General features: G+C 41.9%; 1 protein-coding gene across 5 annotated transcripts in view; it reads right to left on the bottom strand.

The window, feature by feature from the left end:
• Positions 1 to 25,225, bottom strand: part of MYO1B (myosin IB) — a 180,700-nt gene that overhangs the window by 137,074 nt on the left and 18,401 nt on the right. For all 5 annotated transcript variants that reach the window (XM_058549453.1, XM_058549457.1, XM_058549454.1 and 2 more), the window contains one exon: positions 8,589 to 8,729. In XM_058549453.1, the coding sequence (XP_058405436.1) occupies positions 8,589 to 8,729 (141 nt within the window). The remainder of the gene's footprint in view (positions 1 to 8,588; positions 8,730 to 25,225) is intronic.

The raw sequence follows: 25,225 nt of genomic DNA, 5'->3' as shown, positions 1-25,225 counted from the left end.
GCATGAGAAGGTTTTAAAAGCTTGCCCAGGGTCTCCCAATCAGTGGCAGAGGTGGTTTCATGACAAAGCTCTACCCCAAAGTCTGTGACGCTGGAACAGAGAGGTGTGACGTGGTCGGGCTCTTTCAGCTGCTCAGCACAGAGATGCTCTCAAGTTACAACAAGTACTGAAGTTTTACCGTAATAATGAACACAGCCAGGAACCCCCAAGCAACCTATCACCGAGCTACGAGAAAAGCTGGGACCCAAGAGTGAGTATGGTGCCAGGCAGCACTACAGACCAAGGCAGCCCAAGTCAGCGAAGACTTCCTTTCCAGTTCCAGTTCTAACATCAACGTGCTCATCCCCTGCTCATGTTCCTGCTTCCCCTGGGCCTGCTACTAACTGGCTTTCTCACTTTCTACTCCACAGCTGGTCTGTTTCAAAGACTCTTACTCATAGTTTCTGCTTGCACATGGCCCCTTATGGCCTCACATCAAGACTGCCAGCATCTGCTTCCATTGATATTTTACTTTTTCCAGTATTTCTCAATTCAAAGTTTGAGGAAAGAATCAAGCCCTGTTCATCTTTTTATCTATGCTGTGCCATAAATCACTGGTCTTAGATCAGGAGCCCACGCACAGGCCAGGAGCTGCCCAAAGAGGGCGGCCAGCTTGTCAGGCGCGGTCACTGTCAGTCTAGTCTGAGACATGCCTAAACTACCATCGTATTATAATTCCTTTGTTCCTGTGCTGCCAGTCATTTCAGACTATGAATTAAAGAACTATATATGAGTTCTATGCCACGCTGAAAACTGGCTAAAAATATCACCTCAGGCAGCCTTTATTGAGAGCAAATAACACAATACTTCCTTGAGATAAACTCTGTAATGAGACAAGGATTTTCCAAACACTGACCATATTCCAGACCTAATAAAACTCTTTAACTAAGGTACAGAGTGGTCCTTTGTTACAGACATACTACTAGCTACAAGTCCTGAAAATAATATTATGTGGCTACTTGTAAGTAGTAATACAACAAAAACGAAATCTGTACAATGAACACCAAAGGAGAGGGAGAAACGGCAGGAAACAGAGAGTCTGGGAAGGGGAGGAAAGAGAAAGATTCTAATTACAAGAATATCTCAGTGTCTGAGACTTTGAGGAAAAGTCATTCTGGGTTTCCAAGTATTTCAGATGATCATGGCACCTACCAGGGACTCCACTCCTACAAAGTACCAAGCACCGAGCTAAGACGCCCTTAATCTCCATCACAACTCAACCAGATAAGCATGATGATACCTCTTCTACGGATGAGAGAACTGACCCTCAATTACTCCCAACGGTCACAGTGGTTGTGAGTGGCCAAGAGTCAACCTTAGGGCTGTCTGCCAAAGGCCAATGCCTTTCTGAGTATGTCACATTGTATCTGCCCCTCCACTCGCTCCAAAACAGAGTTTGATGAACAAAATAGCCTCTCTTTAGAAATTAGGATTACCATTAATATTTATCTGTACTACAGATGTAACAGCAGAAATAGATGCATGTGTAGAGGGGAGGGCTGAATGTGCCCTGTGAACTGGCCACATGTCCCTTGTGCTGAATTGCTTCCCCCTCCTCCTCTACCTTCTGCTCATAAAGGTGAAGGACCACATGCAGCTGTCAATCATCTGCCATCCAGTGAACAAGATGAAAAACAATCTCCTCCCAAGATCTTCTCCCACCTTCCAGAGGGGGAAACATCACCCTAATGGCTGCTATTGCTTTTCTCTAGCTAGTGAGCACCTGTGACTTTAGAATTGAATGCACTTGTTCCACATCACACAGGTTCATGTCACTGCGCTGTTGAATGCTAACTCAATGTGGCAGGAACACTGATTATCATTTCAATTATTTGTCCGGGTTGTTGAGATTGCCTTGTTCCAAACCTACACACTCTTTAATATCATACTCAATTATTCTAAATGGCACTTTGTAGACTGAGAATGCTTCCATATTAGTGGTATCACTTGATGCTCATAGCAACTGTGTCAAGTCAACAGGACTATTTAGTACTAAGAGAATGAACTCTGGAGTCACACTTATTGGGTACGAATCCCAGCTCCATCCCCTACTCACTATGTGACAAGTCACTTAGCCTTTCTGAGACTCAGCTTCCTCATATGAAGATAATTTAAAAACTTGTAGTGCACAGGACGCTAGGAAAAATTAAATGAACAAATGCATGTAAAGTGCTTAGAATAGCATATTGTAGCAATAAGGACTTAATAAATGTTAGTTGCTCTCATTTACCATTTTACCAATAAGAAAACAGTCTCCAAGCAGTTAAGGCACTTGTCCCAGGTCTCACAGACAGTAAGTGGCAGAGCCAGGACTGGAGCTCACAGCTCCGCTTCTTAGGACCCACCTCACTGCCACCAAAAGATGACACTTCTGCAGACCCAACGTCGGGCCTTAATTTCCTCCAAATCGAACTTCAGGTATGGCTTCAACCAGAACATTAAATTAATATATTATAAATATTATAAAATATTTCAAGTACTATCTAGCGCCTGCATGATCAAACAACTCACTAAGCTTAGTAAATAACAAATAAATGTGTGTCCATTTTGCAAGTTCTAGGAGGAAGAAATTTTCCAATCACCAGAGGTTTTAAGAGAGCTTGGATGGGTTGAAATTGGCAAGTTATTACCAAAAATGATTGTTTTGAAAAGTATTATAAAACCATCCAAGAGATAGACCATGCTCAGAAATTAGACACAACATTTCTCTTCAGCCTCGTGATGTGCCGTTTTTCTCCAGCTTTATCTAGTCTTCTACTGCTGTGTCTCCAAACCAAACACCAAAGCTACACTCTGAAAACACATACAATGTGTTCTCCGTGTTTCCTTAACGGTCTACCTTTTCACTGAGCCGAGTAGGCTGAGTCTGCTCACGGTGAACCCCTCACACACAATCACATCTAGACACTTCACTCCACCAGCTCAGGGATCCCCCCACCTCCTTTCCCTACTTGGTCCAGGCGGGATGGGAGGTGGCATCAAAGACGGTCCTTGTTTCCCTCCAACTTTGTTGAGTCTGGGTTCTCTGGGTAAAGGCCCATCCATCTAGACGAAGGAGAACCTCCTCCTAGTTCCAACTACAGAACAAAAAAATTTATTTTTAATCAAACTAACATAATCTGGAAGATTACCCACCTCTCTATTAACTACTATTACTCCTGGAAATTGGACTGGGGTATTAAGGTAAGAAAATTACATTTTTATGTTATGTGTGCTGTACTACAGGATTTTTTTCTCCAAAAGCATTTGTTACTTTTGTAATTTAAAAAAATAAAGAATTTTTTAAGTGAAATGTTAAAAAGAAAAAAGTTTGGAGAATGTCTGAGTAGTAGGAATAGCACTAAATTGGACGTTTGAACTCCAGCCCCGCTCTCTGCCAAAGATCCCGTGAGCTTGGAAAAGGACTGAGTCTCCAATGATACTGCAGTCCTGGCTGACACCTTAATGACAGCCTGGTAAAACCCTGAGCAGAGGACCCAGCTAAGCCATGCCTGAACTCCTTACCCACAGGAATAGTGAGATAATAAATGTATGTTATTTTAAATGGCTAAGTTCGGGACAATTTGTTATGCAGCAAGAGAAAACCAATACACCATTTATCAAATTCCCAGGAATACATGTTATTATACCTATAAGGTAGGATTTTCATGTGTATAAATGAAGTGTTTTTTGACACTTCAAATAAATACATAAATGTTAACTAGTATTATTTTCATTTACTTTGCAATATTTTAAACCTAATACATTGTACTTATATTTGAGTACCTTTCATAAAAGCATCTGATCTCATCTTTTATGGGGATCCTAATTCTAGTACTAACTGCTAAAACTTAAGATAATTTTTACTAGACTTTCAAAGAAGTCACTCTTACATCTACAATTAGTTTAACTTAAGATCCTGAAATTGGACTAATTCAGACCTCTATATCTGAATGATCTGCAACCTGACAATTCAGAGAGGGAACAAAAAAATCTACTTGTCAGCACCAAAAATACTTCTTGTCAGAGAACAGACACCTTGGTTCTTTAGTTTCCAAATCTGCCCTGGGCCTTATTCTTGCCTAAATTGCAGCTTTCCTGTTCTTGAAGAGAACCACGGTCCTGACCAGTCACCCTAAAAACAGAATCTCGTCTGGCTGGGTCTCCTACATTACAAGTCCACGTGAAATCCTGCCACCACTCCATCTGGCTGGAAGAAGGTCTGACAGAGGACAGAATACAGACAGGCGGCGCTTGGAATGTCATGACCAGCATTTCCCACCGCTGACCCCACACAGAAACTGCTAGACCAAATGGCACGTCCTGCAGCTGGTCCCGGCTTGAACCGCACCCTGCTAAGAGGGAGGAATAAAAGCACAGTCCCTGCGCCTGCACATTACCCCATCGGCCCAACCTTCCCTCTTCCCTCTAGCTATTCTCCCCTGAGGCTCCTTCGTCTCCCCCTGAACAGCCCTTACTGCAAATACCACGGCAACATCTGCAACTGTCCCAGATTTAGAGACTCTGTCGGGCTACAAAGGGGATTATGAACCAGCTCAGGGCTTTTTATTTTATTTATTTTCTTTTTGTGAGGAAGACCAGCCCTGAGCTAACATCCATGCCAATCCTCCTCTTTTTGCTGAGGAAGACCAGCCCTGGACTAACATCTGTGCCCATCTTCCTCCACTTTATATGGGACACCACCACAGCATGGCCTGAGAAATGGTGTGTCAGTGCGCATCCGGGATCCGAACCCGGGCCGCCAGCAGCGGAGCGTGTGCACTTAACCGCTACGCCACGGGGCCGCTACGCCATCAGGGCTTTTTAAACAAGTGTATGAACCCACCTCAAAGCAAAGAACGGATGTTCCTGGAGGCACGCACTTGAGTATCTTTCGTAAAAGTACCCGATCCCATCTTGTTGGGGATCCTAATTCAAGTACTAACTTCTAAAAATTAAGACAATTTTTACCAGACTTTTAAAGTAGTCCTCTTACCACTACAATTAGTTTAACATAAGATCCTAAAATTGGACTAATTCAGACCTCTATTATCTAGATGATCCCCAACTTGACAATTCAGATAGAAAACAAACTAAATCTACTTGTCAGCACCAAAAATACTTCTTACTCAAAGAAGGACTGCAAGGAGCATATTAGAGTAAAACAAACACATATGCATTACAAAATAGAATAAAACTTTGAATTACCTCAGCAGCAAAGATTTGAACAAAATTTCCCTCAAGTGGACGGACTTCAACTCTGCCCCCAGAGACCTGGGACACCTATTTACTCTTCTCCGCCCTTAGGAGTTCTCCAGGAGACAAGTCTGGGAGGCAAGGCTTTGGGTGCCCTTGCAGCCTAGAACTCAAATGATAAACGCTTCCCATGGGGCATATCCTGTAGGATGGTATCAACATTAATAAAGCCACTTCATTACAGAATTCCCGACCAAACCTGTGAGGGGTCTACAGCGGCTGGCCTCATCAGCACCATTCCCCTTTTCCTCTTCCTAATATGTTGATAGATATATTTGGTTGGGTATCCACCCCCTTACACACAGCCCATCTACTCTGGAAAAAGCTGATCCTACTCCAATCCTAGGGGTAGACATCATTTTCTTAAGCCACTCAGCTCATCTGGTCACCTGGCCACAGTCAGTGGTTTGAGGAGTATGCATGACTCAAGTGGCCTCCTCAGAGCTTCAGGTTTAGTATGATGGGATCACAACGGTTTCTACTTCCAGACTTAGCTGCCTGGAAATCTGGAGAATCACTACGGGTTATGAATGCTCTAGAGAGTTGATAACTCATATTTGGAGGCAAAGCAATCCCTTGTGAGAGCTCTGTGAAGGTAGGGACTATTTCCTATCTCAAGATGGGGGTGGGAGGGAGATGGATGGATGTCAGGATGGAAGAACAGGGACCCTCGAGCTAGAGCTGGTTCACACAGGAGATGGCTAAGGCTCTGGGTATAGCCAGAGTTCAAAAGCCTGAGCCAAGGTCCTTCTGTTCACCAGCCCCCCTTATCAACCATGGCTTCTGAACATACAAACTACTGTTCAATATGTTTGCAAGATGGATCACCCTAGACCATCACCCACTTTTATAGTATAAAACAAAGCTATGAGACTACAAAAGAGACTTTTTTTTTTAAATTGCACCTTCATTTTCTGGGAAAGAATTAAAAAACAAAGTGAAGTACAAGACGATAAAATATTACATGTCATATTAACTTGGCCTTTGGCATCAGGCAAACAATTCTTCAGCAACTCATGAACAAAAGCAAAGCAGGAGTATTATCAGGATAAGAGCCAGAAAAAGATTTCCCAAGGGTGGTATACACGACATGTGGTTACAGAGGTGTGACAATCACATTTATTGTACGGTATTTTAATTACAAAAACAATACATGCTTGACTTAACAAGTCCTATAACACAGAGGTCTAAAAGAATAACCCTTCCCTGTCCCCACTGTGTTACCCAAAGTCAGCAGGCCCTTCTCTATGTGCATGCAAATATACAAACATATGCACACATCCCTAAACCTCCCATCAAAAAAAATAGGATCATAGTACACCCACTACTTTATAATTTGTTTTGGTTTTTTTTTTTGCTTAAAATAGAGAATGCCCAGCCCTCCAATATGATGTGCGTTTAAAGTTACAAAATAAAGGCACACGTCTCACGGAAATGACAGTCCTAAAGTATCATGGAAAACATTAATTGACATGAATATTGGGAAGCAGAAAGCAATTTTCTGCTTTTGTTTTATACCAGAAAGGGCATTCCTAAAATAGTTAGAAAATAAAATTATGTAGGGCCAAAACCCAGACATTTCGTCTGCTAAAGACCCATGAATGTTAACACTTGGCGTTTTGTTAAAAAGGGGATTGTTTTATTTCTAGTGAGCACAACAAATCAGGTATTTGAATGCACGTAATGTTCTACCCTCCACCCTATTTTCAATTCATCTAACAGTGAACTGTGCTTCTTAGAGACAAAAAGAAAAATGATCAGCAATGTTAGTTGTGATAGGATTGATTCCTCCTATCTCCATCTCAAAGACCAGTGTTTAAAGTCTGTCTTTTATTTGATATCAGACCATACTTTCAATTAAAGCTGCAGAACCATAAGGTTTTCCCACCTGAAAGCCGAACTGCGATACTTCGAGGGAAAGCGACACTGGGCCTCACTGCCAAACCCAACAATACCTCTTCCCTGCTCTGCAGCAGCATTTTCTACCTTTTCCATTTGAATCAGCATTTTATACTACATCTCTGGACTTAGTTTAGTATCCAGTCATCATATTAATATTCCAAAAGAAATATTCACATATCTCATGTTACTATCAACTTCCCCCTACCTCCAAGAATACAAATCAAGAAGGATGGCAAGTTCAATCCCCAGACGATGACTACTATTTCATTAAGAAATTAATTATCCAAAGCTATCCTTGAAACACGATTGGCTATCTGGAAAGGAAAGCTATATGTGACATAAAATAATACAGCTTTGCATATAACTTTTTAAAAATACATTAGTTCCACAAAAGTTAAAACTGACCCTATTTGTATCAGTTATGATCTCTCCTTTTATTTACTTATAGTTCCTCTTACTGTTCCCACATTGATAGACAGAAAAATATGAATCATGTCCCAATAATCCACTTCAACTCCCGACACAGATATACTATAAAAAAGGGGTAAGAAGAACTCAGAAGCGAGGCAGAATCTGCTAAAACTACTTCCATCTAATCCATTCTGTTTCCTTCTCAGCTGCTGGTACATGGTGTCAACGCCCAGTTTCCTTGGTTTAGTTAACAACACGTCTCTACCTGAACAGACGCAAACTTCTGTGCTTTAGGCAAATTCCTGAAAAGCTGCGTATAAATTCTATTTTTCGCTCATGTTTTAAATATATTTAAGGAACTTGATAGTTAAAGTAACACTGTGAAATCTTTTATAAAGAATTTTTATAACAAAAAATTTCTCCTATTATTGTATATATTTATGTTTTCATTTTGTATCTGACACTATACTTTCGCACAGCAGGACATGATTATTCCCAAATCTCGAGGGACCAAACACATAGTCTCATCTGGTAATTTGCACCTGTCCCTACTCACTACAAATGTCAAGAAGGTTCATGTCTCTTTTGACAGTTCACTGCCTTGCATTTTAATGGGTAGCTTCTCAACAATTAGATGCTCATCTTACGAAGGCATCCAAGAAGATGCCTATGAATTTCAAAACTCCTCCTGAATATATGTTCCTCAGAGGGCAAGGCACTAAGTATTCTACTTGCTTTCGAATGTCCCCAACATCCAGTACAATACTCTGCAGACGGTCAGCACTCTGGAAACACCACATGGAAAGCACACTCATTTGACTTCAATCGATATTACTCACGTGCCAACTGAGCAAACACAAAACTCTCTTTGAGGGTATAAACAAATACCTCTGGACTCTGATAAACAGAAACAAGAGAGAAGAGTCTGTGGAAGAGAAGCCAGCTCTCTGCCACGAAATACAAAGTCTAAGCCCCCCAGCTGACCTTTGGTGTACACTCACATATATTTCACTGTGGTCAAAGCGCTTCTTGAGGTTGTTGATGAAGGTCTCCTCACTCAGAGGTTCTAAAAGAACCATATCTCCAACTCCAATCATGTTGTCCAGAAGTGACGTTTTCACCTCCATTTTGGCCATAGTCTCCTGTTATAGGAAAGAGGGGAAAAGGGTCGATTTAAATGAGCAAAATTATTTCAGATGGGTTCTTAGCACTACTGGAGAAATGAAACACTGGTAGTTCCAACTGGCCCTCACCTGATTCACCAACGTCATAACCTCCCCTCCCTACAACATACGTCAGAAGCCTCTGAGGCGCTGAGGTCACTGCCAAGCCACTAGAAGCCCCATCTGCCAACCTACCGCCACAAACAAACCTCCAGTCCATCGTCCCTGGCAAAGTCCATCTGCAGAAAGAGCCACTAGGAAGCCAGGGTCTCCATTTTCTTCTTTAGACCATCCCCTCTCTTAACCAGTAGTTGCAAAACTCTAGCAAGAAAACCCCACCCACTCCTTTCCATTAACCCTTGCATACCAATGTCAGATTTGAGCCTATATGAACCTGCTTCCCCCAAGATGACATCCCCCAGCATTCCATGATAAAATTCAGAATGCGTTTTCCAAGGAAATGTTTCAAAAATGATGCTAACATTGAGTACTTGCCACATATCAGACACTATATCAAGAACTTCACATGAATTAATTTATCCTCATAATAATTCTATGAGGTAGGTATCATTATCATTATCTCCATTTCAAGATAAGGAAATTGAAGCCCAGAGAGATTAAGAAATTTTGCATATGACAATTTAAGAGTGCGTTATTTTTTGTGTTAAAGAACTCAATCACCACTTATAACACTGCACCTACGGGTGGAAATTTCATTCCAGGCACCAACATTAACTTATAAAGAAAAAAACATAACCCACTTGTAAACTAGAGGTTGCCTATAAAATATAAGTCACTCTGCGAAGAGTGACTTCAATATTCTTAATTCTCGTTCCAACACACATACCACTATAACAGCAAAATCAAATTAACATGCAATGAATACTCATGTATATTCACGCCCCTAATACTGAGGGGAAAGTACATTTAATTCTTTGTATTAAGGAGTCACCCAGGTGGTACTATATCAAACTAAAAAGCTTCTGCATGGCAGAAGAAACCATCAACAAAACAAAAAGACAACCTACCAATTGGGAGGAGATATTTGCAAATCATATATCTGATAAGGAGTTAACATCCAAAATATATAAAGAACTTATACAACTCAACCATAAAAAAAACTAACAACCTGATTAAAACATGGGCAAAGGATCTGAACAGACATTTTTCCAAAGGAGCATACAGATGGCCAACAGGCACATGTAAAGATGTTCAATATCACTAATTATTAGGAAATGCAAATCAAAACTACAATGAGATATCACCTCATGCCCATCAGAATGGCTATTTCTAAAAAGACAAGAAATAACAAGTGTTGGTGAGGAAATGGAGAAAAGGGAACCCTCGTACACTGCTGGTGAGAAAGTAAACTGGTGCAACCACTATGGAAAACAGTATGGAGATTCCTCAAAAAAATCAAAAATAGAAATACCATATGATCCAGCTACTCCACTTCTGGGTATTTATCCAAAGAACATGAAAACACTAATTTGAAAAGATATATGCACCCCCGTGTTCATTGCTAAATTACTCACAATAGCCAAGACTTGGAAACAATGTAAGTGCCCACTAAGGAATGAACAGATAAAGAAGATGTGGTAGATATATACAATGAATACTACTCAGCTATAAAAAAAAGACGAAATCGTGCCACTTGCGACAACATGGATGGACCTTGAGGGTATTAGGCTAAACAAAATAAGTCAGACGGAGAAAGCCAAATACCGTATGATTTCACTCATACATGGAAGATAAAAAACAACAACAAACACACACATAGATACAGAGAATAGATCGGTGGTTACCAGAAGGGAAGTGGGTTGGGGGAGGGTACAATGCATAAAGAGGCACATTTGTAGGGTGATGGATGGCAACTACACTCTGGGTGGTGAACATGATGCAGTCTATATAGAAGTTGAAACACAATGGTGTACACCTGAAATTTATATAATGTTATAAACCAGTTACCTCAATTAAAAAAAAGATTTTTTAAATAAATAAATAGAAATGAACATACAAAAAAAAGGGGTCACCCAGGCCTATTATATCTTATAAAGGTTGGTCTACTTGCTTAAGACTTAGCAATTTAAATAAACGTCCTCCTATTCTAGTCTAGAACATCCAGTAGGTGTCTTAGAAGCAATAGAAACTACATTGAGTTGGGCTATTTTAAAGAGAACTAGGAAGGACTGGGAATTGCATAATTTTTTATTATTAATTACTAATGATTTATATGAATCCACAAACACATCCTTTATTTCTGACCCTATTAAAAAAATTTTTTTAAGTGTGCAGTGAAAAGCCAAAAAAGAGAGACCAAGAAGCAGAGAGGTTCTCCCATTAAAAAGAACAATCCAGTAAGAAAGTATTTAATATTCAAAAGAAGAAAAATAGAGTTAACATTTTTGTTAACACGTTTTTTTTAATTTCATGCCAACTACGCCTGGAATAAAAAACCCCAAGTTATCACTAAAACCCAACAATAGCACTAAGAATGATTCCGTGACCTTTGAACTAGGCCAGACTCTGTTTTAAAACAAAATAGGCAGGGGTGGGGGCACTTGCCATTCTCTGGAGATGCAACAGAAGTCAGGGAGACAGCTGGTCCCCCGCCAAGTCCATGGAAAGACTTGCACAGAAACGGAACGTGAGTGCCCAACCTTTGTCGCAATAAATTAGCATTTAAATCAAATTTGAAGTTCTCAGTCTCGTGGAATGCCACAAGCACTTGAGCTGCGATGCATTACATATAATTTGGCAGATGAGGGAAGAAGGCTTGGGGATTAAGGGGGAAATCAACCTGAGAAGGGTTTCAAAAATAACCACCTCAAACCAGCAATTTACATTAAACGAAGAGGCTGAATGGGAACTCTGTGCCCTGGGGTGTTCCTGTATATCAAGTCTATTTATGGAAATAGCTGCGGAAAGACCAGGGCTTCGCTGCAGGTAACAATAATTAAGCAGCCAGTCTTTCTCTGTAATTAAACCTGCTTCAACATTCAAACACAGGCTTTAAACAAGTTTGTATGGGTTCCAATTTTTACACTTCTATCCCGACTTTATATCAGCAGTGGGGGAGAGGGCAAAACAAATGCTCAGCTATGGGCAACTGATAAAACTGAAAAACTCTGAAAATACAACTTTTACAAACCAAAATACAATAAAGTAAACCACCTGAAAAGGTGATGCCAACATTCATTTAGTCATTCAAGCCACAGTTTTGTTTCATTTCATTTTTTTCTTTTTAGCATCTAAGTACTCTGGGGGAGGAAAGAGGGATACCCTCCCTCATTCTCATGGTAAAAACGGGACACTGAGAAGACTGTGTAGAGGTACCGCCCTATCTTCCTACAAGAGGACTGACTTCCCCTACGTGACGACTGTCTCCAGCCTTGGTTCGGTTCACTTTGACATCCCAATGACATTAGTTGGTATGTTTCCTCCACTAAAGGAAGTTGACTTGTCTTTTCTCTGAAGGAGCAATGCTTACAACAACAAATTTCAGAATCACTTGCTAACTCGAGATTTCCATAAACTATTAGAAGAATTTACATGGGAGAATGAAATGACGTACGTAGAGCACTGACGATCCTTTTTGTTTGACATGGAGATGTCTACCTTTGCCCTTTCCAAGACGCCCATGGGAATCCATGCTGTTCTAGGGAAGCCAGTTTTATCCCATGTTCTGGGAAGGTAGCACGCGATCTAGACAAAGGCAATAAACACACTCCCATCTCCCAGCCGCTGTAACTGATTCAGGGCTGCTCAGATAGCTGTGCCTGAGGCTTTGGCTTGGAATATTAGGACAAAAGTTCTATATATCTGGATGGCATGATTTACAGAAGTGATTTTTGGAACTGCTGTGGCCATGTCTGCTTTCATGACAGGGCCTGGTCTGAGGAGGAAGACAACACATGGGGCCGGCCCATGGCTTAGCAGTTAAGTGTGCGCGCTCCGCTACTGGCAGCCCAGGTTCGGATCCCGGGCGCACACCGACGCACCGCCTCTCTGGCCATGCTGAGGCCACGTGGCAACTAGAAGCAACTAGAAGAATACAGCAACTAGAAGGATGTGCCACTATGACATACAACTATCTACTGGGGCTTTGGGGAAAAAAAAAGAGGAGGATTGGCAATAGATGTTAGCTCAGAGCCGGTCTTCCTCAGCAAAAAGAGGAGGATTAGCACGGATGTTAGCTCAGGGCTGTTCTTCCTCACAAAAAAAAAAAAAAAGACAACACCTGGAGGAGGGCAGGGCAAGAAAATAAGCAGAATTTGTGCTGGAGCCCTGATGACATCACAAACCTCTGGATCAAATTACATTTGAAGCCGGCCCCACAGCTCTCAAGTTTTCAGTCATGGAGGCCAATTAATTCTCCCTATTGTTTAAACTGTTTGAGTTGGATTTTCTATTATTTGCAACAGAAAGCATCTTACCTAATAACAGAAGCTGGTATGAGGAAGTGGAGTGTCATAAGTAAAACATGAAAGAGCATGGACTGGCTGTGCCCAGGCCACAGGGTGGAGAGCATGAGGACCTACTGTCTTGGACTGGCAAGACGATCATCTTTGTTACTTAACAGTGAAACAGCTGATTAAACCATGGGCTGTTGTGCCTTAAGACTTGGACTTTGTGCCTGCAACTTTAGGGAACTCGAGAAAAATTCAGATGCCGGAGTATGTGCTGGCTACCTCTTAAGGACATAAAAGAAAAAGACGAGCTTGCTGTGAAACTGGCCTGTCTGAACAGAGAGACCATTTGGTGCTGCTAAGAGGAGTCATTCTGCCAAGAGGTGGGAGACGCAGAGGAAATGTGACCCATCTCGAGCACCGTTTTGCCTCTGTGGCCTAAGAGAGGGATAGCACTCCCCCATGAAGATGTAGCCCAGGAGAGGTACCATCCCGTCTATTGCTCCGTATGCGTCTTAACTACTCCCAGGTGGACTCTACTAACCAAGAGCTAAGGCACTCTGCAGAGCACCAAGGCCAGGTCCAACTGCCAGGAGAAGTTTTCAGACCAAGTTCTATGTTCAAAACTTGGGAGCTGGCAGTATCTCCAGTTTTGGTTACTAGTCCATGGAGGCCAATAAACCTTAAAACCCAACAACATTTTTAAGGGATCTATACTGCCAAAGAAGTCTGGCTGACCATAACTCACAAGTGCTTGATCCTTAAGACAATCAACCCCAAGACCTCCAACTCATAAGAACTAAAAGAGAACTGTTAAAGCACCGCAGCCCCTGATAAAGCCATCTTCCCCAATGATCATCTCAGATGTAGCCATGGAAGACAACGGACAAAGGAGATCTTCTCGAACAGCAGAACCTCTGAAGAGGGGTGGCTGTGTTTTCAGCCATTCAGGGAAGAATTGCATTATGTTGGCGGCAGTACCTCATTTGCACAAACATAAGTACGGTAAGAAAGGTGGATGTGAATTTTGGGCAGCCAAAGGAAGAGAGCCACAGTAAACATTTGTTTGGTTTTTTTTTTAAAAAGAGGACACTATCCAATATACAGTCCTGTTCCTATTTGCACCTGATCTCCCTTCTGGGGAGTGCCCAGTTATCTTGAGATAACAAGTAATCCAGTGAGAAGTAGTGCCCAATCCCCATTACAGAATCCCAAGGAAACAGATCTGCTCTCTCCACACCCGGAGGAACATGGCTTATGTGCAGCCAATGAGATGCTCCTGAGACTTTGCGTCCTGGGTGATGATGAACGTCGGTCGTGATAGCTGGAGGTTACACTCATCACTCACTGCAGCAACAGCAGCAAAATGAAGACCAGCTGGTTCCTGTGGCATGGCTTCTGCTATGGATCCTGCTGCCCAGCCCTCTAGCCTTTTCCTGGCCCTGGTCACTGCCTATCCCCCAAGCCTATATCCTTCGAAGTCTTCCAACCTCTCTGCATTTCTGTGAGTCTCCACATGCTTCCTGCATTGCCAGCAACCAAGATCCCTAACTGACATGAACACTAAGTACAGTACCCAATATACAGTATTATACCACTGTTTGATCTTCATTATTATGCAAAACCTAAGCTTCATCTCCGAACCCTGGTGAAAGAAATCTACAAAATACAATCACTATGAGAGCCTTCAGAGGAACCTGGAAGCAGGGGCCCTTTAGCTAAGGGTGCTGATTTGGCCCAGCCACCAGCCCACCAACTGGTGCCAGGTGACTGCCTCATCTCTTTCTACTCGTTCGTCCATCCAAGAAAAACAAAATATATGATTGCAACCGTTCCTTCCCCCTACCTACTCTCATCTCAAAAACTTCCAAAATTACTACCTGTATTTCAATGTACACCAATTCATTTTCTGGCATCTTCTGCAGTGTAAAAATACCATTTAAAATATTAAAAGCATCATTTCAAAATTTCTCAAAATCCAAAAGAGAATGTAGCATAAACATCCTATAGCATCTTAAAATGTCATCTGTAACCTAACATTTAAATATAAGTAGTCTACCCCAGTCACCAACCTTATATTACAAGCCACCTACCATGTTAATGTCATCTGTGATGAGCAATGTCAAGACCCATTCCCTAAGCCGACAGCTCCACAGAGAGACGGCCAAACCAGACGGCACATCTGTATGAAGTGCATGGTCCTTCTACTATTCGATATCAAAACGGTAACCCTGAAAAGCTATTCCAAATTAATGACTAATTTAATAACTAATAAGAGATGCAGGATAAGCTGAAACAAAGCATCTGGTAGTCTCCCATTTATTCAAAGTTCTCAGAGTACCACAGACGAGAACAAACGTATATTTTTAAGTTGAAACAGCTTTATTATAGAATTTGAAAGAACATTCACAAATCAGAGCTAAGGCTGCAATGATTAACAAGGATTAATAAAATCATTAACATAATTTTGAATTTGAAGGAACTCTGAAAGCAAAGCCATAAAAGCCACTTGCCGAAAAACTCAATGAAAGTAGATATTTATTGCTTTGGTAAGTATAAACGAGGACATTTAAAACACATCTCCTATGATGTCATTAGCAATATACATCCAAGGAGCACCTTCAGGGAGTCTTCTTAGCATAACAACCACAGTTCTTATCTGACTCCAGTTCCACTCATTATCCTTCCTGTATGGTGGTCACGTATGCTCGATAGCCCCTCTTCTAGAGAATCAGCTCCTTGATGTCAAGGGTCACACCTTATTGTCTTTATTTCCCAAAGGCACAGTGCACAGCCTCTTGCATATGGTAGGCACTCAGAGAGATACAAAGGGAAAACAAGTATGCAAATTTACCAGTGACAACTGAGCCATTCAATAATGCAGTTCTCACAGCTGCCATAGGTTGGTCTGTCACAGCCGACCAGAAGGCAAAATAATGACCAAGCTTCAAGCCACTTTGATCCATTCCTCTAAAAGCATGATATTATCAACACAAGACAGGAAACAGAATTGAGTCATTTGGCTCCCAAAGAGATCACTAATGCTTTTAAGAATAACATGAGAAACACATTTAGGTAAGAAAACAGGGCCAATGTGGCAAGATTTCACAAACAAAATAAATCTCAGCAAATCCTGATGGCAAAATAAAAGTAGAGAGGGGCCAAGTCTATAACATGTGGTTCAGTATCTAATATGAGGAGCTGAGTGACTGAGGAAAACTGGAATTTCCTTCCTAGATCTTTTTAAATAGCACTGAATCTCATCTCTCTGAGAGCAGTGAGATTAAATTTCCATTCAAGCCAGGCCAACCACTATTTACAGTATTGAGTCCTGTTGGTCCCTGGCATTGTGTTAAGTGCTAGCAACACACGGAATAATCATGGTACTTCCCCTCCCCACACCACCCCCAAGAGCTCCCAGTTCAGTAAGAGAGTCAAGACAAGAAAATAGGCCACTTCTAAAATTTCAAATGACCTTTTTAACGAGTAAAAGCAATATATGTTCACTATAGAAAAAAATTTTTAAATGTGGATGAGCGAAAAGAATATAAGCCAAATTCAACACCCTCATGCTTTAGTCTAAATCCTTTGGAATTTATCAGAATCCTTATGACACCTGATTTTTATAACCAATGAAGTGGCCATCATTTCTGGTTTTATAAATTTTGCTGTATATATTTCTGCCTCAAGATAAGGAATGTGAAATAGATCCGTAGGAGCTGTGAAACTGTGGAGTTACACCAATAACATCCCCATCACTTTTAAATTCAGCCAAATTGCATGGCCATCTGCCCCTTTATTCTTTACTTTCTCCCCTCCCTCAAATTAGCAACTCATATTATCAACAGCCTGCCCACCAATCATCTCCACCACTTGGCTGTGTCTAGTGTCTGAATACCTCTCTAAAACTTGTATCTGCTACCATCATATACCAAAATGCAAAAAAATAAACCCTCTTATTCCCCCTAAATTTCACAAAGGTACAATTGCCTCAGTTTCTCATCCTTGTCCTCTCCATCTCTTACTTCCTTCCCCCATAGCCAATCTGTCTCGTTGATTATATCACCTCAATCACTCCCACTTTCATCCCTTCCCCTCTCTTCCCCACTGTGACTACCCCAGTTCAGCCTTCATCATTCTCACCTGGAAGGCAACAGCCTTCCAAGTGGTCTCTCTGCCTTATCCTGCCACCACAGCCTCTGCCAGCCCTCTCCTCCCCCATCCATGGGCCACACTACCCCACCTGCCTTTCTAGATCATGATCTGATCAAGTAAGCCCTGCTTTAAATCCTGCAATAACTCTCCTGTGTCTTTAAGCCAGTATTCAAATTCCTTACTAGATCCTCAAAAAAATGAAACATAGAATTACCATACGACCCAGCAATTCCGCTTCCAGGTATATGCCCAAAAGAAGTGAAAGCAGAAAGTCAAACACATATATATACATCCATGTTCAAAGCAGCATTATTCACAACAGTCAAAAGCTGGAAGCAACCCAAGTATCCATCAACTGATGAACGGATAAACAAAATGTGGTATACACAGTCATGTACCGCATAACAACATTTTGGTCAACGACGGACCATGTATACAACAGTGGTCCCATAAGATTAGTACTATATAGGCTAGGTGTGTAGTAGGCATCATAAGTTTGTGTAAGTATACCCTATGAATGTTCGACAACAACAAAATTCCATCGTTAAGTGACGACTATATACACAATGGAATATTATTCAGCCTTAAAAAGGAAAGAAATTCTGACACATGCTGCAACATGATGAACCTTGAAGACATGCTGACTGAAATAAGCCAGTCACAAAAGGACACTGTGTGACTCCACTTATATGAGGTACTAGAGTAGTCAAATTCATAGAGACAGAAAGTAGAGTGGTGGTGCCAGGAGCTGGGGAGGAGGGAATGGGGAGTTGTTATTTAATGGGTACAGTCACTTGGGGAAGATGAAAAAGTTCGGGAAATGGATGGTGGTGATGGTTGCAGAATAACATGAATGCACTTAATGCCACTGAACTGTATACTTAAAAAGGTTAAAATGGTCTATTTTATGTTATATATATTTTACCACAATAAAAAAATTTCCTTATCAGAGATCACATAACTCCACAGCCTGATCAAGCCTTCCTCCTCAGTCTCATCTCTCTCTGGTGGAGGACCCCACCCTAAGGCAAACCTCGCAAGACACACAAATATGCCAAGGCCTCCAACAGCTCCTTCAACCAGGCCATAGCTAGTTGGGCCATGGGTACACACCAGCCCAAACAATGCCAGCTTCTGAGGATCTGGAATTAGGACACAGAGACTACAGTCCAGCTGTGAGCACTGGACCAGGAAGTTCACGTAGATCCAGGGGATGGGGTGTCTCATTCAGGGGAGACTTGCTGGGCTCCTGCAGAGGAGGCCAGTCCAAGGAGAATAAGGAAGCAGATGTGCAGAGAGAAGCAGCGATGAGGGACCACGTGGGACAGACAGAAGAGCTGCTTTAGATGCTGAGTGGTTCTAGGTGTAGGCCCTCGAGAGGCTCAGCTGAGCTTCCTATCTTAAATAAACCCCCCCTGACTTAACCAGTGTGAGTAGCCATTCCTCATAGGCAGCGTGCTCCGAGCAAGCCAGGCCTCCTCCGGCGCAGCTGTTGGTCAGCTTGTCGCCTCCTCGCCCTGGAGAAGGCTCCGGCTCTCCATGTGCGAAGGCCCCACTGCCTGGCAGAGTGGCTGGCACACAGGACTCTGGGGTGTAGAGCAAATAAATGAATGCATATTGGAGACACAAAGCTCATTCTTCCTTCCAAGACTGTTCCCATCATCTCTACCCTTCCCACCCAGGTCACAACTGGCAAAGGATAATGAGAGAGCCTCAGGTGATACACCAAGAACGTGAAAGATCATGAAAGACTCAGGTTAGAAACCCAAGGGCAAGACAGTTTCTCAGTATTTATCAACCTAAAGGGCAGGTGGAAGGAAAGCTGCATTCTTTAGGACAATTTACTCAGGCAGCATGGTTCTCAAAGGACAAGGGCCTGGTGGGCCACAAGGAACCACATGGGGTGCTTTGCAGGGCTCCCCAGTGCATACGACAAAGTGGGCCCTGACACGCATTCATGAAAAGGCTCTGGTGATGCTGATTTTCATTCCTTTCAACACACTTCCTTAGAGAAACTTCTATAAGGTATATCGATTCACGGCATTGACTTCACAAAGTCTAGTTATCTGATTTTCCAATCCTTTATTCCACTGTTAAAGCCATGACATACTGAGAGTTCCCCTCCCCTCTTCTCTAAAGCTTTTTGTTAAGAATATTTAATGCTCTGCTAGTAGGATGGCTTTCGTCAGAATCTTGGATTAGGGAAGAAATAGGCCCAACTACTAGGCAATTTCCACACAGTCAGTTGTTGCCTTATGCTCAAACTCTGGATAATACAAAGAACATTAAATTATCAGGCAATGATAAAATGGAATAGATTTGAACAGGCAGTGAAAACAAACAGCCGAAAGCAAATGGAAGCCCATAAACCATAAGCTGGACTCCAATCTTAGAAGGCTCTGTGAATGGGATGGGCAATTAATTCAACACTCCGGTTATCTAAGAGTTAACACCCCAAACGGTGTCTCTGCATAAGCAGAGATGGGCCAGGACCACCCAGGGTCAATGTCAAGGTTTGTTTCTGTCTGGGTTTGGAAAGGCTGGCCTTATCAACCAAAGCCATGAACGAGGAGCTGGGCTGCCCTTAATCCCAACAGACCGATATTAATAATTTGAAAGATAGCATCTAGAACTTGACAATTCACAAAGTGACAGTTAAAAAAAAAAAGGTATTTTCCCCAACTGTGGAAATGCCAAATATATTATCAAGACTAATTAGAAGGATTTTTGAGTCAAAAATAACAGCGGCTGCTATGACAACATTGAAGGTTTTGGATTAAAAGCTACAAACTATCTCTTCTGATATATGAGCAAAATTTCTTAGGAGCCCAGGCAAAACCTTCTTTTAACAGAAAGAGAAATGGACCCAGGAGGTGTTGCACATCTGGTTTCTGAAGGAGGAAGCTTTCCCGCCTGGTGTGAGAGTGCGCTGGCACACTTAATATATTACACACATCCTTCAATGTCATTTCTAAATCATCAAACTCTCCACAGTACTCCATGGCATTTTAAAGAGAAGCTTCCCTTCTACATTGGGAAAGAGTAACTTGCTACAGAAGTTTTGTAGCAAGAGTTTACTACCCCTGAGAATTCCCTTTTGATCTGCCCCAAAATGGGACAGCACACGCTTTGGATCACAGACTCAGGCTCGAATCCAAGAGAATTCACTTCTGGAATTCGAATTTCTGATCTAGAAACTCAGGGGTGACAACAGCAAGATTACTACGCAGGCTGACTGAGAAAGCAAAGGAGTTTCTCACTAGATGCTAATCCCCTCCCTTTCCAATGCCCGTTTCTTCTGATCCTGGAGAGCTCCCCTAGTCTTCCTGCGCTGTCTGCTGGCAGGTATGTCAAGGTGAATAACCTAGAGACTTGCTTCATCTGCAGCACACATTCCACGGGTTCAGTGCCCTGAGGAGGAAACGCAGCCAACTTCACTGTCCCCACCATCATTTCCCGGAGGAAGCTCTGCAGAGTCACGGCAGGAACAGCTGCCAAAGGGCAGGGCAACTCCAGAGAACGTCACCCACCCCCAAGACTGGGTCTGAAAGCCAACACAGCCCCCCTCCCCAACCCCACCGCCTGGCAGCCCTCACCAGCCAGGATCCTGGAAGGTCTAGAACGGACAGCAAGCAGTCTTGGCTTTAGGGGGAATCTACGATCATGCTCTCCAGCTCACATTGGATGTTATGAGAATTAATGAGCTAACGTCTGAAGAGGGGCTACGAGTTCCTGCGGGATAAGGTAGCCAAAAACTATAAACGTCTGTTAGAGCCAGAAACACAAACTCAGCTGCACGTGGGACATGCTAATTATAACCCACAGACTTCTCAATTTGTTCCCTCAAGGCACATAAAAAAAATTCCATGAAGTCGAATGTGTTTAGATTGGCAAACCCAAGACCCTGGGACCCCTCGGTGAACGTAAACCTGTTAACTACACCCGGCGCACCCGACAGTGCTGGTCTGTTCTGGCCGTGCCACAGATCCCAAATACACCGGTGATTGTTAAACTGAACACAGCCACCAGGGGAAAAGTAACTTTCCTTCCACGTGAACTGGCTTGTTAATCAGAGGGTCTGGATCTCGGGCTAATGTCCTCACCCAAGTCCTCCTGTCTCTGACCCCCTCCCCTTGCTTACCCCACTTGTAGATTCATTCTCTCTGTGCTCTCCATACCTGATCAGAGCATCTAGCCACTCCAGGTACTCCCTTATAATTAAAGTTCAGTGATGTGCATCTGATAGGCACTCACATAGGGTTTCTTGTACCAGTCAGTTTTGGGGGGCCCTATGGATGGGTTTTTGAAGATAACTGGCTGAACAGAGACGCTCACATAAAATAGCCCGGGGTACACCCAAGCAGGACTACCTCCTTTAAAAAAGGCACCTTCCCATCATTCAGGCGCTTTTCAGTGACAATAGAAGGAAATGTGTTGAATTTAGTGCCGTCTTCTTATTCTCTGGGCTAAGGAAACAAGTTCTCTCTCAGGGAAACACCAGCTGTGCATTCTCCAACAGACCACAGAGGTTAGAACGACTACCACAGTGGCTCCAGAAAAAATCCCAGAAGATCCAAGTTGCAGACTCAGGTCTGCAGCTAACTCACAGTGAGGCCTTGGGCACACCACCAACTCTGAGCCTCAGTTTCCCCACAAAGGGGTCGAATACATCATCTCCTAAGATCCCGTCCCAGCTTCCATCATTATTGATTCAACAAAAAGGCTCAACTCTGGAAAGACTGAGTTCCTGCATTTTGGGATGAGCATGCATCATGGGTCTGATTATAAAGAATGTTAAAAACCGAAAATGCCAGTCCACAAGAATCTTTCTCAATGACATTTACTCAGAGGTAAAGGAAAGCAGTTCTCTTTATTCTGACCTCACCAGCAAAAACTGTAATAACCATACACAGCACAGAAAGAAATGCACAGAATCAACAGAATCCTCATAATGCATCCAGGCACATGTGAATGTGTCCTCTGTGTGTTTACAATCACATGGTTAGCTAAAAATGGAGTTAGCTATTTTAATAAATTAATCTAGTTATGAAAGCAAAAAGGTATCTAAGGATTACAAATTAAGAAACCTATACAGTAAAGGAAAATATGTATTACTTAACAGTGCATCTTCAGCGCCTTTGTACTCACGGTTAAAAGAAGTTTTTTAAAATAAAAATTCAGAAGCTTCCCAGTTATCCACCAAAATAAAGTCTAATAAACTGTGTAATCAGACAGAGAGATGTTTATACACTTACATTAGGATTTCATGAATGTTTATTAGTTGAGAACTGATCAAACAAAAATAGCTAAGATGTTCCAAAAAAGACACTGATGATGTAAATTGAAGAGGTGAAAGTACTTTATCATTTAAAAAGAATTTTTAAAGAAAATAGCTACATTGCAATGGGTTACCTCACCTAAGTTGATTAAAATCAACAATCACATTAGAATTTGGAAGTATTGGGCCAGCCCCGTGGCTTAGCGGTTAAGTGCATGCACTCCGCTACAGGCGGCCCGGGTTCGGATCCCAGGCGCGCACCAACACACCACTTCTCCGGCCATGCTGAGGCCGCGTCCCACATACAGCAACTAGAAGAATGTGCAACTATGACATACAACTATCTATTGGGGCTTTGGGGGAAAAAAAAAAAGGAGAAGGATTGGCAATAGATGTTAGCTCAGAGCCGGTCTTCCTCAGCAAAAAGAGGAGGATTAACATGGATGTTAGCTCAGGGCTGATCTTCCTCAAAAAAATAAAATAAAATAAAATAAACACAGGATTTAAAAAAAAAAAAAAAGATTTGGAAGTATTTTCTAGGTTAATTTTTTTCTAGTTTTTCTAATGTTGGAAGTATTACTAAATTTAAAATCAATGCACCGTAATACACATCTGACATCCCTCTAAATACATTTTAAAGTATTTATAAAGAACTAAAAGATATACTATACCGCAAATCAATCTACAGGGGCGTGCTATAACTAAATAATCTTTTAAGTCACAAATTAAAATGTTTACAAAAATAAATGTTTACTAAATTTAAACTGATAAATGTTAACTAAATTTGAGTAACAGTTCTATTAATTTCCAAAAGTTCTGTAGGATACAGCAATTATTTCACATATTTACATAAGGATACATACATACAAATGCCCTCCCCCCCCAACACACACATACCCTTTTCCCCTTGAATATAGCACACTCTTAACCTGTAATGCTATACAAAAATCAATTTTTAAAGTTAATCAGTTTGACCATGGAGAAATATACAATAAATTTTCCCAAGGGAAAATTTGGTAAGAAATTAAATATTCAATAGTGAACTACACTGTATATTCCTGATTAAGAAAAGTTCATTTCTTGCTACAAGTAGTTTATCAAAAAAAGGTTTTCAAAATACCACATTATTATATTGTAAATCTTCAAATTAAAAGCCATAAAAACTTAAAATTCACAATCCACCCTTAATCATGTCTCTCAATAGATAGGTAGGTAGACAGGCAGATAGAGAGATAGATGCAAAAACTGTAGAGAGTTCTTTTTAAATGACATAATTACAAGGCCCCCTAGTTCAGAAATTAAAACTGCTTACCAACTTTTCTTCTCCATTGTTTTTTCCACCGATTTAACTAGCACTTTAGCGTTCAGTTCATATGAAAGGGAGAGACAAACATTCGTTGTGACAGGGAGAACACACTAAGTACAACAAATATTTTGCACACAGATAAGAAGGGAAAAGTAGGTCACTATCCCGGGGCTGGGAAGAGGCAGCCTCAGCCTCACCAGAAGCGTATTACAGGACTCGCCCCACTGGACCCTCCTCTAGTCACACCTACCACTCTGACCTGGCACCTGGCATACACAGGCTCAGGAGAAGGAGGAATCAGAGACACAGCCACTACTTCCAGTAGTAGCTGGCTGGGGATCTGGTTGGGGAAAGAAAATGCTTAAGAGCAATATAACTAAAAAAACAAGCGCTCACATAGGGCAGATGATTCACCTCAAAAATCAAAAAGAAGAATATAGAGACTAAGCTTTATGGTTAGAGGTGGAGCTGTTATCACGGTGTAGGAGGATCAGAGAAGGATGGCTGGAGATGTGAAACTTGACCTTGACTTTTTGAGGATGAGTAGGACGTGGTTAAGCAGAAAAGAACTTTAAAGCAGGAAGTACTAAACATATTCAGAAGAGAATGGCTATGCAGAATGGCAGGAGGAGACAGCCGGTGTCAGGCTCTGATGGGCCTTGAAGCTGGGAAGAAAGGTATACTGAGGCAAGACTGGGAGTCCGAGCTAAGGAGTTCACAGCATGAGAGTGGCTGGAGTGGGTGGGAGAGGAAAGGGCAGCGTTACGCAGCCTGTGTCTGAGCTACAGTCATGACAGATGTCAGTGCTTCCAGAGGGCAACAAGTGTGACTGAGAGTCACTGATGGAAGATAAACTTGAGGACAGCCATTATAGATGACGGGGAGTCATCAAAACATTTTTAAGCAGGGACAGAGAAAACAAAAAATTTAAAGGACATTTAACCAAGGGATGGTCTAAATTAGTTGGGAGAGAGACTGAAAGCAGGGAGTAGGACTGCTCCGTGCAGTTGTTCGGTTTGTGCACTGCATAAAAGTGGGCCAGCCAAGGGCAAAAAATGGGGCCTGACATCAAGTCGAGCTCCTGTGGGATGGTGTTTGTCCTGAAGGGTACCTTTTTCTAATTGCATAAAGGCATCGTACAAGCTAGTGGCAGGGAATCCAGTTGGGGCACGAACCTAATCATTCATGAATAAGAACTAGGGTAGAACTAATAGAAATGAAATATGAGGATAAGTGCAAGAGAAATAAGAGATGAATCCATCATAAAAGGTGGGAAACTAATTTGATGGAGGGGGCAAAGGAGGTAGGAGGTTTTAAGACTGAGGTA

This window comes from Diceros bicornis, chromosome 10, assembly GCF_020826845.1.
Source record: "Diceros bicornis minor isolate mBicDic1 chromosome 10, mDicBic1.mat.cur, whole genome shotgun sequence".
Lineage (NCBI taxonomy): Eukaryota > Metazoa > Chordata > Mammalia > Perissodactyla > Rhinocerotidae > Diceros > Diceros bicornis.
The sequence above is the reverse complement of the archived record's forward strand: the minus strand, read 5'-3'. Positions and strand labels throughout refer to the sequence as shown.